Source organism: Syngnathoides biaculeatus, chromosome 18 (assembly GCF_019802595.1).
Source record: "Syngnathoides biaculeatus isolate LvHL_M chromosome 18, ASM1980259v1, whole genome shotgun sequence".
Lineage (NCBI taxonomy): Eukaryota > Metazoa > Chordata > Actinopteri > Syngnathiformes > Syngnathidae > Syngnathoides > Syngnathoides biaculeatus.
The window spans coordinates 4,288,741-4,303,162 of record NC_084657.1 but is presented as its reverse complement, the minus strand read 5'-3'; the positions used below and the strand labels follow the sequence as shown (position 1 = coordinate 4,303,162).

Below are 14,422 nucleotides of genomic sequence, written 5' to 3'. Positions count from 1 at the left end.
AAAATACTGCCTTCTTACATAATGTATTCTTTTTTGGTTCAATATCAATGTCGATTTAATTTTCACAAGTCGGTTGAATCAGAATTTCTTTTGCTCCATGATAAAGGCCTTTTCGCACAGGATTTACCGCAAGCTTCCCATTCATTGTGCATGTGTTGCCACGGGGCAGCGATAAAATGAGGGGCTGCTTTAGTGGGAAAAGGCGTCACGCAACTATTTGTGGATCATTTTAGCAATCAGTGCCAACCGTCGCCCCTGTACCGTCCTGCGTCCTGCTGCACGGTGAAAGTTACGAAAACCAAGTGGACATTGAAAAGGGCGCAAGAGTCCATCCATCCATTTTCGATACCGCTTATCTTGTTGAAAATCAAGTGGAGCAGGTGCCTGTCCCAGCTGACTTTGGGTGAAAGTGGACAACACCCTCGAACGGTTTTCAGTCACAAAGCACATATGGAGACAGATGACCACTCCCACTCAAACTCACACTGAGTGGAAACTGAACCCACACTGCCTGCGCCTAAGTCAGGCAAATATAAAACTACAATATCATTGGCGGAACTGACCAATCCGTCAAATATTGATCCAGGTGTTCCAGAATGCTTTTGTTACCTGGTAATCCTACGAGCCTCCATGAAACTGGGTGAATCTCTTCTCCGTTTGCGAATGGGCGAGAAACTGCGAGAGCGGCGGCGGGCGCGGCTGTCGGTGTCGCTGTCGCAGCGGTTGGGGCTGTCCCTCTCTCTGCATAGCACACAGAACCCGGTCAACTGGATGAGAGGCCACAAATGGTGAATGAATTGTTAGCGTGCCCTCACCTGGAGGTGTTCTGCCTGTTGTGAGGCGACTTGGCCTTGCTGAGGCCTCTGTCCCTGTGGGCGCACGAGGACTGTTCGCTGCTCCACGAGCTGCTGCGACGTCTCAGGTTCTGCTTGCTCCGTGACACCTCTTTCTTTCTGCTTGACGTGTGCGAGTGTCGCCCTGACGAGGCTGACGGGCTGCGATTGTGTGCCTGACCTCGACTGGAGCGGTGGTGACGCTTGGAGGAATGGCTGCTTTTTGTTCTGAGTAAAGAAAGCAAAACCTATCACACACAGCAATGTGTGTGTGCGAATGGTTTTCTAACACCAAGGCTGTAGCCAGGTATAAGGTTTTGTGTTTTTAAATGTTCAAACTCATGCTTGCATTCTCTGTGTATATCAATCTATGTTTAGTATATGAATCTATGTTTACATTTTGTCGGTATGTTTGAAGACAGAAAGCTAACAGCTAAAGGCCAAATCCAATGGAGTTGGGACATTGTGTAAAACCTAAATAAAACACAATACAAAGATTTGCAAATTGTTTTCAACCTATCCTCAACTAGATGCAACACATGCCAAAAAAAAAACAAAAAAACCCAACCGAGTACAAGGGCATGTTTAATACAGTGCTATAGCACCTTTTCTGTTAACAACAGTCAATAAGCCTTTGGGAACTGGGAACGTTAATTGTTGAAGCTTTGTAAGTGGAATTCTTCGTAATTCTTGCTTCACATATGACTCTAGTTGCTCAAGTGTCTGGAATCTATGTTGTTGTGTTTTCTAGCTTCAGAATGCATTTACATTCCGATACAAGTCTAGACTTCTATACAGCGAAGAAAATGAGTATTTGAACATCCTACGATATCGCAAGTTCTCCCACTCAAATCATGGAGGGGTCTGACATTTTCATCGTAGGCGCATGTCCACTGTGAGAGAGAGAGAGAGAATCTAAAAAGAAAAATCCAGAAATCACAATGTATGATTTTTTTTAACGATTTGTTTGTGTGATACAGCTGCAAATAAGTATTTGAAGACCTGAGAAAAACAATGTTAATATTTGGTAGAGTAGCCTTTGTTGGCAATTACAGAGGTCAAGCGTTTCCTGTAGTTGTTCACCACGTTTGCACACACTGCAGGGGGGATTTTGGCCCACTCCGACACACAGATCTTATCTAGATCAGACGGGTTTCTCGGCCGTCGCTAAGAAACACGTAGTTTCAGCTCCCTCCAAAGCTTTTCTATTTTGTTTAGGTCTGGAGATTGGCAAGGCCACGCCAGAACCTTGATATGCTTCTTACGAAGCCACTCTTTGGTTCTCCTGGCTGTGTGCTTAAGGTCATTGTCATGTTGAAAGACCCAGCCACGACCCATCTTCAATGCTCTGACTGAGGGAAAGAGATTGTTCCCCAAAATCTCACAATACATGGCCGGGGTCATCCTCTCCTTAATACAGTACAGTCGTCATGTCCCATGTGCAGAAAAACACCCCCATGCTTCACAGTAGGGATGGTGCTCGTGGGATGGAACTCCTCATTGGTCTTCCTCCAAACACGGCCAGTGGATTTTTGACCCAAAAATTTCCATTTTGGTCTCATCTGACCACAAAACTTACTCTCATGACTCTTCTGTATTATCCAAATGGTCATTAGTAAACCTAAAACAGGCCTTGACATGTGGTGGTTTAAGCAGGGGAACCTTCCGTGGCATACATGATTTCAAACCATGAGGTCTTAGTGTATTACCAACAGTCACCTTGGAAACGGTGGTCCCAGCTCTTTTCAGGTCATTGACCAAGTCCTGGGCTGATTCCTCACCTTTCTAAGAATCATTGAGCCCCCACGAGGCGATATCTTGCATGGGGCTCCACTTTGATTGAAATTGACCGTCATGTTTAGCATCTTCCATTTTCTAATGATTGCTCCAACAATGGACCTTTTTTCATCAAGCAATTTCTCCGTAGCACTTTCCAGCCATGTGGAGTTGTACAATTTTGTCTCTGGTGTCTTTGGAAAGCTCTTTGGTCTTGGCCATGTTGCAAGTTTGAGTCTTACTGATTGTTTGTGCCGGACAGTTGTCTTTATGCAGCTAACAGGTCCACACAGGTGCATCTGATTCAGGATAAGACACGGAGTGGAGGTGGACTTTTAAAGGCAGACTAACAGGTCTTTGAGGGTCAGAATTCTAGCTGATAGACAGGTGTTCAAATACTTAATTTCAGCTGTATCACAGAAATGAATTGTTAAAACATCATACGTTGTGATTTCTGGATTTTACTTTTGAGATTCTCTCTCTCACAGTGGAGATGCACCTACGATGAAAATGTCAGACCCCTCCACGATTTCTAAATGGGAGAACTTGCAATATAGCATTCTGGTCAAATACTCGTTTTCTTCACTGTGTGGTTGCGCAACAGGTCGGCCACCTTTGATAGCTGGCTACACCAGAACAGTATGACGATACCAACACACCGATGCGATATAGAAAAAATACATTTTAAAGGAAGCTGGGTAGGGTAGGGTAGGATTAAAGTTAAGGTTTGGACAAGTGTGATGGTGAGGCATTTAGGGTTAGGGATGGGTACCTTTGTATTTTGTCCTAGTGTTGTTGCTGCATCGAGTTGGGCATGTGCACTGCCAATCATGCAGGCACTGGAAATAGTGTCTTCACAGAACCAAAACATGGAAACCTAAATCCTGCCTCTCAAGACAATGCCTTTGACAGAGCAAAGGTAATTTGTTTTTCCTTTCACTGATGTAACATTATCAATGTTTGTCATTCGGAGGAAGTTGGAGAGGTAATTATTTCCTGTGCTTAAAATCAGTTATATCCATCCATCCATCCATCCACCCATTTTCCGAGCCTCTTATCCTCACAAGGGTCACGAGAGTACTGGAGCCTATTCCAGCTATCTTCAGGCAGGAGGCGGGGTACACCCTGGACTCGTTGCCAGCCAATGATGGACAATATTTTAAAAACATTTATCTGAAAATGACTCGCTCACCTGTTCTTTAGGCTGAAGGACAGCTACAATTTGTATTTGTAAATTGACAGCAGCTTACATTACGTGCAAATGAATTGACAGACAGATCAGACGGATGCTGGTTCTGTGTGTGATGGGGCATACAGATACAGTATTGTGATTTTGATCTAGGGTGGAACCCGCTTCACATGCTAAATGAGCTGCGATACTTTGCAGCTTCCCCGTGACCTTGGAACTGGACTGGCATGAATGGATGTGGTGGTCCAACAGGATATGAAAGTCTTCCTTCTTACTTTCTCTGATGACGGCTGCTCCTCCCTCTGTGAGTGTGGCTTCGGTGGGAATGTGCCGAGTCGCTGCTGTGAGCAGGAGAACGGGAGCTCTTATTCCGTCCTCGCCGGCTCGCTCTCCTCCCTGCCGCGTTGACACTCTCCACACTTCCAGCTTCACTTGTGGTGCACATGTGTGCTGCTTGGCTCCTGCTGGGGACGCTATGGTGCTTCGGCTCTTTCAGCAAAGCGGATTGGATACTTGCAGAGCCGGTGGCCAGCAGGCGAAGCTTCTGTAAAGAAACGACGACCAATGAAGACGAAAAAAAAGAGGGAAAAAAGGACAAAAGAGCATTAGAATCTTTCCATTTTTTCACTTTGCTGAGTGCTACGGTGTACCAAAAGAAGGTAACTTCAGAAAGAAAAAAGATCTAAGTTTTCTCAATATGGCTTATAGATAGATAGTCCTCTATAGTGCAGCGCATGCAATACTTGGCATGCAAAACCATAATGAGTTGAAGAAATCATAACCGCAAAAACAAAAAACAAAACGAGGAGAAGGAAGAGGGGGCGAAATACCAAAAGTGTACCAAATAATAGAGCAGAGGCAGAAAGTGAAGAGCTACAGATAGTGTCGAGAGAAAAAAAAAAAAAAGAGGACTTCTTTATATTTTAAAGTCATGAGTTCAAAGAAATGAAACAACAGAAAGAAGACAACTGGACAGAACATCACAGAAATGGAGGGAACAAAATAAACATCACAAGTATTTCAGTCGAATCAGAAACAAAAATCGTCTGCTACTCAATTTTCTCTTTCTGGATTTTTTTTTTCCCCCTGAAGACAAGTGCTGACATGTGAACAGCGACCCCTTTTCTTTGTCGTTTTTTTAAAAAAAAAAATGGTTATTCTTGTTTAACTCCCTCTGGTTAACATCCACTTACCAATAAAGTGGTATTCCCTCCTTTAGTAGGTAAGGTATGAAGAAAAGGGAAAAGTGGGGCAACATAAGTGCATCATTAGATTCACAAAATGCAAGAGAAAAAGACACAAAACCCTTCTCTGCCAGTGACTCATGAGACAGTGCATGGAAATCAATGGAAAAGAATTCAAAGCAAAGAGGAAAACCATGATGTGCAAGGGATCCCTCACACATGGAGTACTTCCTCTAGGCCGGCCACCTCCAGGTCCTTCGGCCTTCGACAGTCACACGGGCGTGGCTTGAGTTTTGGAATTCTTTATGTTCATCCTTCTTAATATAACTGATTGGAAGTGGAAAAATGTGGTTGGAAGTGTCTCGAGGGAGCTTCTGTTACACAAGCAGTAAGCCGTTCTGAATGATATAGCCTAGACTATGTATTCTTATTACAAATATTACATCGTATTTTTCATATTTCCGCTCTGAAAACTTGAATCCATCCATTTTCTGAGCCGCTTATCCTCACAAGGGTCACGGGAGTGCTGGAGCCTATCCCAGCTGTCATCGGGCAGGAGGCAGGGTACACCCTGAGCTGGTTGCCAGCCAATCGCAGGGCAGATGGAGACAAACAGCCGCACTCACAATCACACCTAGGGGCAATTTAGTGTGTCCAATTAATGTTGCATGTTTTTGGAATGTGGGAGGAAACCCACACAGGCACGGGGAGAACATGCAAACTCCACATAGGTGAGGCTGGGATTCGAACCCCGGTCCTCAGAACTGTGAGGCCAACGCGCCACCCACTTGAATCTTTAATTGTTAAATATATATCTGCCTACCAAAACAACAAACGAGATGAGATCAGATTATCGGTGAAATGGTCAGATGATCGGCAGATGGATTACTTCACGGTGGCGCAGCTGTAGAAAATGGATAGATGAATGTTTAATGTTAATATGTTCAGTCAGAGAAGCCGCCTTCAATATGACATATTTGTATTTACTCTGGAAATTATTGGGTAAAACGGGAAAACTGAAAATGAGGAATCCAATGGTGAAAGCAGAACACCGAAAGAAATTATGGTGCCAATTATTAGTAAAATTTCATTTCGGACTACGACTGTGTACTATCCTCACTAAAAGTAAGCCATTGCAATTGCATCAAAGAATAAATCAATTGTAAAATAAAATTATTTATTCGGGCCTGAAATTCCAACATCTCAATTTTTCATCCAAATCCATAATGATATAAGATATAAAACAAATTACATTTTTTCAATCTTAAATGTTCCCCAAAAGTTGAACATGATTGCCAACAAAATACAATTATATAAGACAAAATCAGCTATGATCAGATGTAATGTCATAATTTGCCTATCCCATTAATGGCATAATGCTTGGATCAGACGACAGGCCAAATTTGCTCTTTCACGATAGCGCTATGTCAGACTACTGCAATAAAATCTTGTATTCAATATCATTGCATCTCCTTTCTTTTTTTTTTTTTTTTTTTAATATCTTTGGGCTTTTATCTTGTCAACTCAAGATGCAACCGGATACATTTGTTACTGTGCGGATGACAACACAAATGGATCGCGCCGACTGAATTATAAGGTAAAATGGGGAAAGATGTGTTGGTGGTCACCGGTGATCAGGAGAGGATGTTCGTTTAAGGCTTGCTTGAGGTATGCTCACACACTTTTAATGGGATTTGGCTCGTGAGCAGGCAACGAAACGTTATGCAGCCTAGCAAGCTAGTGCTAGCACGAAGGGTTGTGTGTAAACATGCCATCGTTCTGCCGAATCATTTGCTAAAGTTTTGGTGTGGGAGAAATAATTTAGGTACAATAAATTAGTAATTCTGGTAAGTTAGCAGCCAATATTTCTGTCATCTTATAATGGTGATTTCACCTGACTGAATAGAATACATGACCTGACCAGAGTAGTGATTTCCAACCTTTTACAACTGAAAAATGTTGTACATTAATTACTGTATGTGCTTCCTGCCATCCTCTCAGAGACCATTCATTGCATCTGTCACCACCACGGTTTTGTTGAACTTGCTGATTGTGATTGGCCCTAAAATTCCTGGACGTGTAAAACCCAATTAATATCATAAAACTCTCGAGTGGAACTAATTTTGAAACAGTGATTTTTGGTCATGTTTTTTTGTATCTTACCAGACATACATAGATTAGGTGTCTTTTTCTGTAAAAAAAACTAATATTTTGTGAGTCATTGTTGCCGCAATAAACTCATATGGATATCAGAAATTGACAAGCAAAAAAATTATTTTCTGTCTGCACTTGCCTGAAAGCATTAAAGGTTTATTTTCTGTCTGAAAGAACTTAATTTAATTTTAAATTTAATCAGTTCTTGCTTTGCACATGTCCACACTCCACAAAGTTTAATAGGAAGTGGTTGTGTAGCGATTTTACACATGACAGTACGGTGCTTTTTTTTTCTTTATTAAAACACCCAAAAAATGTTAGTGGTTTTTTTTTTTTTTGGTTGGGCTGGAATGAAAAATTTAATTTTCCAATTTATTTCAATCCAGAAAACTGATTTGATGTGGAGAAATTGGTCGAGGAAAAAATAAACTCATGAGTCAAGGTACCACTGTACTAACTAATTACCAAAAGGCAATCTAAACAGGACCTTATGGGTGGTGGTTGTAATAAAACTCTTTTTTTGATGGACACAGTCACCCTCTCCCTGACAAGGTCCAGCCAAAACAGAACATTATTGCCTTGTTAAATTAATTTTATTTTTATACAGCCCTTGTCTTGGATCCCACTGGATTGTGCAAGTGGCGATAATGTTGTGGCGGGTCAGTATTCTGAGCTGCTTCATAATCTGACATCCTCGTGTTAAAAGCAGCTGCTGTTCTCCAGAGAGAACACAACAACGTAAACCTGACTCCTCTGGCGCTGATGACAACTGTTTATAAGAATTGTGGGAATCCTAAAACTGATATACAGACTCAACCTACAAACAAGAACTCCAACCAAAACAAACCAAAAATGTTGAGAGTTAATGGACCAGGAAGACCGGAAGGGGAAAAAAAATGAGTTTGTGTGGTTAATGATAACATTTTCAAGGGTGAAATCATAAACGATGCCGCAAATTAAGCTTTTTTTTTTTTTTAAAGACCACTTTTTAACAACAGAGAGAAAGAGAGAAACATTAGCGTCACTCAGGCTCGGGTGCTTGTCACATTCGCATCTGCATGAAGATCACGTGCGTAGGCAAAGCGTTACCTACCTTCCATTTCAATCACTGACACGGATGCAATATCAACAAAACAAGGAAAGAAAGGAAAAAAAAGATAGGAAAAGGGAATTTTCTCCGCAGCGATATGGGAAAAAGACAATGACCTCTTTTAGTATCAACGCTACATTTTTGTCCGGAGACCAACGCTAAATAAACAAAGCAAAGAGTCAAGAGAAAATGAAGAGGGGGGAAAAAAAATCCAGATGGAAAATTAGGATGGTTCTAGAAACTACATGATTTTTGCGTTGTCTTTTTCGCTTACAAAGGCAGCCAGATTTGTATCCAAACAGGGAGAGTGGGGGGAAGGAGTTGGGAGGTAGAGAGACTGACTTAAGTGGATATACAGTAGTTTATGATCGTATTAGTGGAAGGAAGAAGGGAGGTAAGTCAAGGTGTGCATGCACAGCTGGCAAATGTGACAGATATGTGGGAAGAAAAAAAAAATACAACAACAAGAGTCAGCTGTGAGTCACATGACACAAATGCGGAGGTCGGAAAAAGAGAAAGAGGAAGAATGTTACAGCTAAAATCAACTAGAGAGCGTCGGTATGTTTGAAAGGGACCCCAGTCATATTTTGCCTTGGGTCCTCTGAACATCTAATATGTTCTACTGTGCTATTACTACAAATGATACAACTACAACTACTAATACTACCACTACCACCATTTTGATGTCAGTTCCTCCTTGTTTTTTTTGCCTTTTAAGCTTTTTTTTTAATTACTGATACAGTGAAAGGCACAATAAAGTTGTTCAGAATCATTCTCTTTTCTCTGCTTCCCTCTAATACTGCGTTTTCCATTTTAGCATACTATTCAAAGATGGAGTAATTATAATACATAGCGTCCTTGATGTATCCCACAGTACATTTAAAAATAGCAATTGGACACTAGAAAAGCAGTATCGTATATTTGAGGGAGAATATAACAGCCACCAATGAAGCACATTGGTGTGAAAAATTCTTTAATGAAAGTAGCCCATTTAGACATCATAGAATTTACTTATGTATTAGTTGAATTTTTATTACGGAAAGTCCACCAGCTGACATTGCTCAAGCAGACTGGAATTATGTGACAGCAACAATCTCGTGAAAAACATCCCCGAGTAGTGTCCAAAAACTATTTTTTCCCTATTTTTGCATGCTCAGTGAACCCTATATGGTCCACTACAGTAGAAACAAATCCCTGGATAACAATAAAGGAGTAGCGAATGAGTGAATGATTCCGAACATTGCTTAGTAGTGTGAACCTATGGTTTAAACTTCTTATGTGACAAAAAGAAAAAAAAAAAAACGTTTCAAATGGCTTGGGTCCCTTTAAAATATGAAACCAATGTTAATAAAAGTGAAGAGTTGTCCCACATTATCGTCAGGGTGCGCGATCTTGTCTTTACACGACTAGCCCAGTTTGACACTGTCTCTCATGTCCATCCTGGATGCTCCCCCCCACCCCCTTGGATTGTGTTGCTTTTGTCAGCATTGTTACAACTAACCATGACATTCATTACCATCAAATTGTCTTGGACAAAAACATCACACTAACCAATTTAGTATTTCAGGATTTATTCTTTTACAGGATTGTAGTCAGAGCTTTGAAAATACCCTGTTCAGTTCCCCCCCCAAAAAAAGATTGAATCATCAACTGGGTAAATTCATATTCAATCATTTGAACGGGTTGGGTGTATTTATTTAGAGTATGTTGGTCTCTGTGTCAATCGTGCCACTATACTACCTGGCTGCCTGAATGGATTCATTATGTGCGTGGTAAAAAAGTGGCCCCGTCATATCTCAGAGGTCAGATTAATTATGATAAATGTTATAGATTAATATTTACATTTTTATGTGTTTTGTTTAGAATTGTAGTTCAAATGTGTATCTGTGTGGCTGATTAATCCAACAGACAATAATCAGCAAAAATAGGCCAATTTACGATAAAACATTTTTTTTATATATTACTGTATACAAATTACAACATATAACAAGGATATTGAAGTAATTTTTGCTCAATTTCCTCTGTCATAAAATTGAGCAAATTAAAGGACAAAGTATTTTATGACAATCATGTGTTCTTGATTATCTTTATTGTTGTAAGCGTTGAGACCAAATATTTTTGGTAATTATTTGATGAATTGGTAATGAGGTTTTTATTCTGTCAAATATCAGAATCGGTATCAGCCTTTAAAAAAAAAAAAAAAAAAAAAAAAAAATCCATCAGGTTGGCCCTGAAAATGTGCTCGATTGCACAATACATTTTGTAGAGATAATGTCAATGATAACCATTCCCGGCTGGAGGAAATATTTGCTGTACTACTTTTTAAGTGGGAACTTCATTAATTTGTTGTCACTGTGCATGTGATGAATTTATCCATCACTAATTATGCAGAGATGGCACCCCGAACACCCTTGGGAAGCATCCTGGAATGTCTTTGGATGAGACAGACCCAAACGCGGGTTTGGGGTAAAAATCACAAACTGTAATTGTATATAGATTAGAAAAAAAACAAAACAAAAAACAAAAACAGAGCATTTGCAAAACCACACAGCTGCAGCAATAAAATCGAAGCTGATTTCATTCAGGAACCTTCACACAATGTCCCTTTGGATGGAAATTAAAACAGCTAATAATGATAGCACCCAAGATGTTGTTTGAAATACTCAAAGGCACTCCAAAAATGTGGCTTCAATACATCCCAAAAGTATGTAGCCTAGCAAAGCTTGCTTGCCATTCTCCACCCGTAAGATCAGCGTAGAGACAATAGTCAGACACAGAGAAGATACTGCCACCTAGAGGCAACATGCAAACTGACATGGAAAGAAGCCTCGTCAATGAACTCCTGCTCTTGTGCCCCCTGAGGAGAGGAGAATCTATGACTGAGCAGAGGCTTTGTGTTTGACAGAAAGACAACTGGATTGATAAGAAGAAACGATTCCACATACCCAGTTAACCTACTTGGTCCAGCTCCAAAGCATTTGAGTGCTTTTTATATAAACAAGAGAGACATTGGGGCATTTATTCATCGTTAAAATACCATTGAAATTGATCAAGGGGTAAGAAAAGAAAGAAGAATGAATGGGAGAAGCAGACAAAGATCAGATGAGGCCTCAGAAGACACATGCAAGAATACAAAACAGAAGGCAGCAGTCCGACGTCGGCTCTCCCAACTGAGTCTTAACACAAAATTCACTGAACTCTTAACAGCTGTCTTTCTTGTTTAGTTCAGGTTGCGTTTATCAAAAACGATTTGTACGTGTCCTGACAAGATCACAGTAGACAAGTTAAGGGCTATTTTATAATTTTCCAGCAATATATACGATACACTGCAGCAGCTAAAGGCACTTGTGTAAACCCCCACAGTCACAAACATGCTGTTGCTCTCATTTGATGTTATATCATGGATGAGCTGTTGATATTTTCAACCTTCAATTTTAAAGTGCTCATGTGTGTTACTAAAACCACCTACCATTGTAGCATAATTTTAAAATTGTTACAATGGGGGCACATTATTTTCCCAAGATTATTTTTAACTCAAATAAATTTGTCAGTTTCCACTTAGTGTACAATTCTTGTACTTTGTACAAAAATCAAAAAACAATACAAAAGAAGCCGTTTGTTAAAGCAAGGGATAATAGCAGAATTTGCAGACATATTACTGTTCAATAAACAATAATATAATAATAATAATAATAATATAGATAACTGTCTTATTCAGATGGCTTTAAGTATCCTGTGCCTGTACCATTGAAGAGTTTATTTAAAATTTATCATATAACTTGTAAAGTTCTGGAATCAATGTTTTGAGTTCATTACAGATTATTTTTTTTTTAAATATGCAGCAGACATACCTGGTAACAACTAGTACAGCTATTTTATGATATTCATATGGCGCAGTAAGCAAACACAAACAGGGAACCACACATTGTTTTGTTCATTATTCTGGTGTTCCTAGATGGCTCGAGTTTGCACGTGAAGAAAATATGATAATTCTGGAGACAGATCCACGTAGAGAAAACACACACACACACACACACAACACACACACACACACACACACACACACACACACACACACACACACACACACACAAAACCTACGTCTGTATTGCCTTCACACAACAATAACAATGAACAAGATGGCAGAGGAATCAAAAGAAAGCCAGAAACAAAGCAGCAGGTTTTCTACACATCACATTAAAGTACAGTCAGTGTCTGCCTTGTAACCTATGAATTACTGATGAAAAGAATAAATAAAGTCATATGTTAGAGACTCTACTCAGATTGGGGAGGGGAGAGGTTTGAAGTAGTAGAAAAGAGGAGATTACGTACATCTTGCACCTTGTGGCCCTCAGTGTGGTTGAGTCTGCCGCTGCCTTTGTGGCAATTGTGACTGCGCTGGGTGTGGTCGCCATTGTGCCAAGCAGTAGGACTGTTCTGGCCTGGGGATAGTGAAGCGCAGCGAGCCTTCTTTCCATCCTTCTTGTGCTTGGAGTTCAGTCTGGAAGAACAGAGACACAAAGTGATACCGTTTTTTTTTTTTTTTATACACAGTCCAGTACGCATGAAATTAAAGGGCACGTGATGTTATAAAGAGTGACAGTAATGCATCAGGAGAGGCAAAGAAGAAGCAAACAGTTGCTAATGTATTACGTCAGAATTAAATCTAACCCACTGACGGACCAGCACTAGGTTAGCATTCAAAACAACAAACGTACGTATCCTCATAAAGCAATTTTGGAGTTGGAATGTGTGATTTCACATTATAGGTTTAAACAAATATGTAAAAAGTCAACAAAAAGAAAACTTTAAAACACACAAAAGGACAACGTACAAATGTTACATTGGTTTCACACAAGAGATGTTTTCTTTCTTTTTTTTTTTTTTTTTTTTAAAGAAAATGAGCAAATAGTCAGCCAGTCAATGTGTCATGCGCATGCCAACTGGGTAAGCGCCGCCAAGAACGGTGCTGGTTTGTCGCCCAGTAGGTGGGGAAAAAAAAAAAAAAAAAAAAAGTAATTTTAAACATTTCCAAATTTGGTTTTAATATTTTGGATGACAGGCTGCAAAATACTGGAACACAGAATACATTTAAGGAACTGATGTCAAGTTGTTGCTGCATTCAGTAAGGGAGTGACGCAGTTCCCATGAAAGCAGTGAGGTCATCCATTTTCATGACCAACATCCACTTTTTAATGGTGAATTGATTGCACTTACACAGCGCTTTATCAACCCAATCACAGTGGCTATAGCGCTATACAAAGCCTCACATTCACCCATTCGCAAACATTCATGCTGCTATGCAAGGTGCTGCTCAGCCCACTGGGAGGAAATTAGGGTTCAGGGTCTTGCCCGAGGACACTTTGACATCCGGACAGTTGGACCCATTCCAGATTACCTTCAGACAGGTACAATCAAGAAATCACTTAAATCAAGCCCATTTGACTAAATTAAGTCTGCTACAAAGCCATTTTTAAAGTTTTAGGATTCCAGCAAACCACAGTGAGAGTCATTACCCTTAAGTGGAAAAAACATGGAACAGTGGTGAATCAGGAGTGGCCAGGCTACAAAAACTACCGACCCCAAGAGCAAAGCGACAACTCATCCAGGAGGTCACAAAAGAACCTAGGGCAATATCAAAAGAAATGCAGGCCTCCATTGCCTCAGTAAAGCTCAGTGTTCATTACTCAAAAATAAGAAGAAGACTGGGAAATGATGGCATCCAAGGCAGAGTTACAAACCGAAAGCCACTGTGGGGACCATTACTTTTTCACAAAAGGCCTGGCAGCTTTGCATATTTTTTCTCCTCAAGAAATAAAATCATTTAAAAACTGCATTTGACATTTATTTGTGTTCGCTATGTCTGATATTTACATTTTGTTTGATTATCTTAAACATTACAGTGGGAAAGCTTTGCAAAAAATGTAGAATTTGAAAAGGGAGCCAGTATTTTTTACGGCCATGTAAATGACAATATGCTGTAGACTGCCCCACACACTTTCAAAGTGTTACATGTACTATAATATAAATTGGACACCAGGAAATAGCAAGTGAATGTGACTGTTTTTGAAAATAGAACTGTCAGACAGCATGACAAGCAATTAGTATTTCAATAAGGGAGCAGAACGAATCTCAACCATTTAATGGGGGTCATTAAAAGATTCGTCGAGGAGCCCCAATGTTATCCCAATCCTCC

The 14,422-nt window shown here is 40.2% G+C and overlaps 1 protein-coding gene across 5 annotated transcripts in view; it reads right to left on the bottom strand.

Annotated features, from left to right (window-relative positions):
- srrm3 (serine/arginine repetitive matrix 3) overlaps positions 1–14,422 on the bottom strand; it is a 73,860-nt gene that overhangs the window by 4,993 nt on the left and 54,445 nt on the right. For all 5 annotated transcript variants that reach the window (XR_009792422.1, XR_009792423.1, XM_061802751.1 and 2 more), the window contains 4 exons: positions 12,559–12,727; positions 4,074–4,342; positions 816–1,061; positions 610–741 (listed from right to left, as the gene is read on the bottom strand). Coding sequence is in view for 3 of the 5 variants with exons in the window: in XM_061802751.1 (XP_061658735.1) it covers positions 610–741; positions 816–1,061; positions 4,074–4,342; positions 12,559–12,727 (816 nt within the window). In the remaining 2 variants the exon portion in view is untranslated. The remainder of the gene's footprint in view (positions 1–609; positions 742–815; positions 1,062–4,073; positions 4,343–12,558; positions 12,728–14,422) is intronic.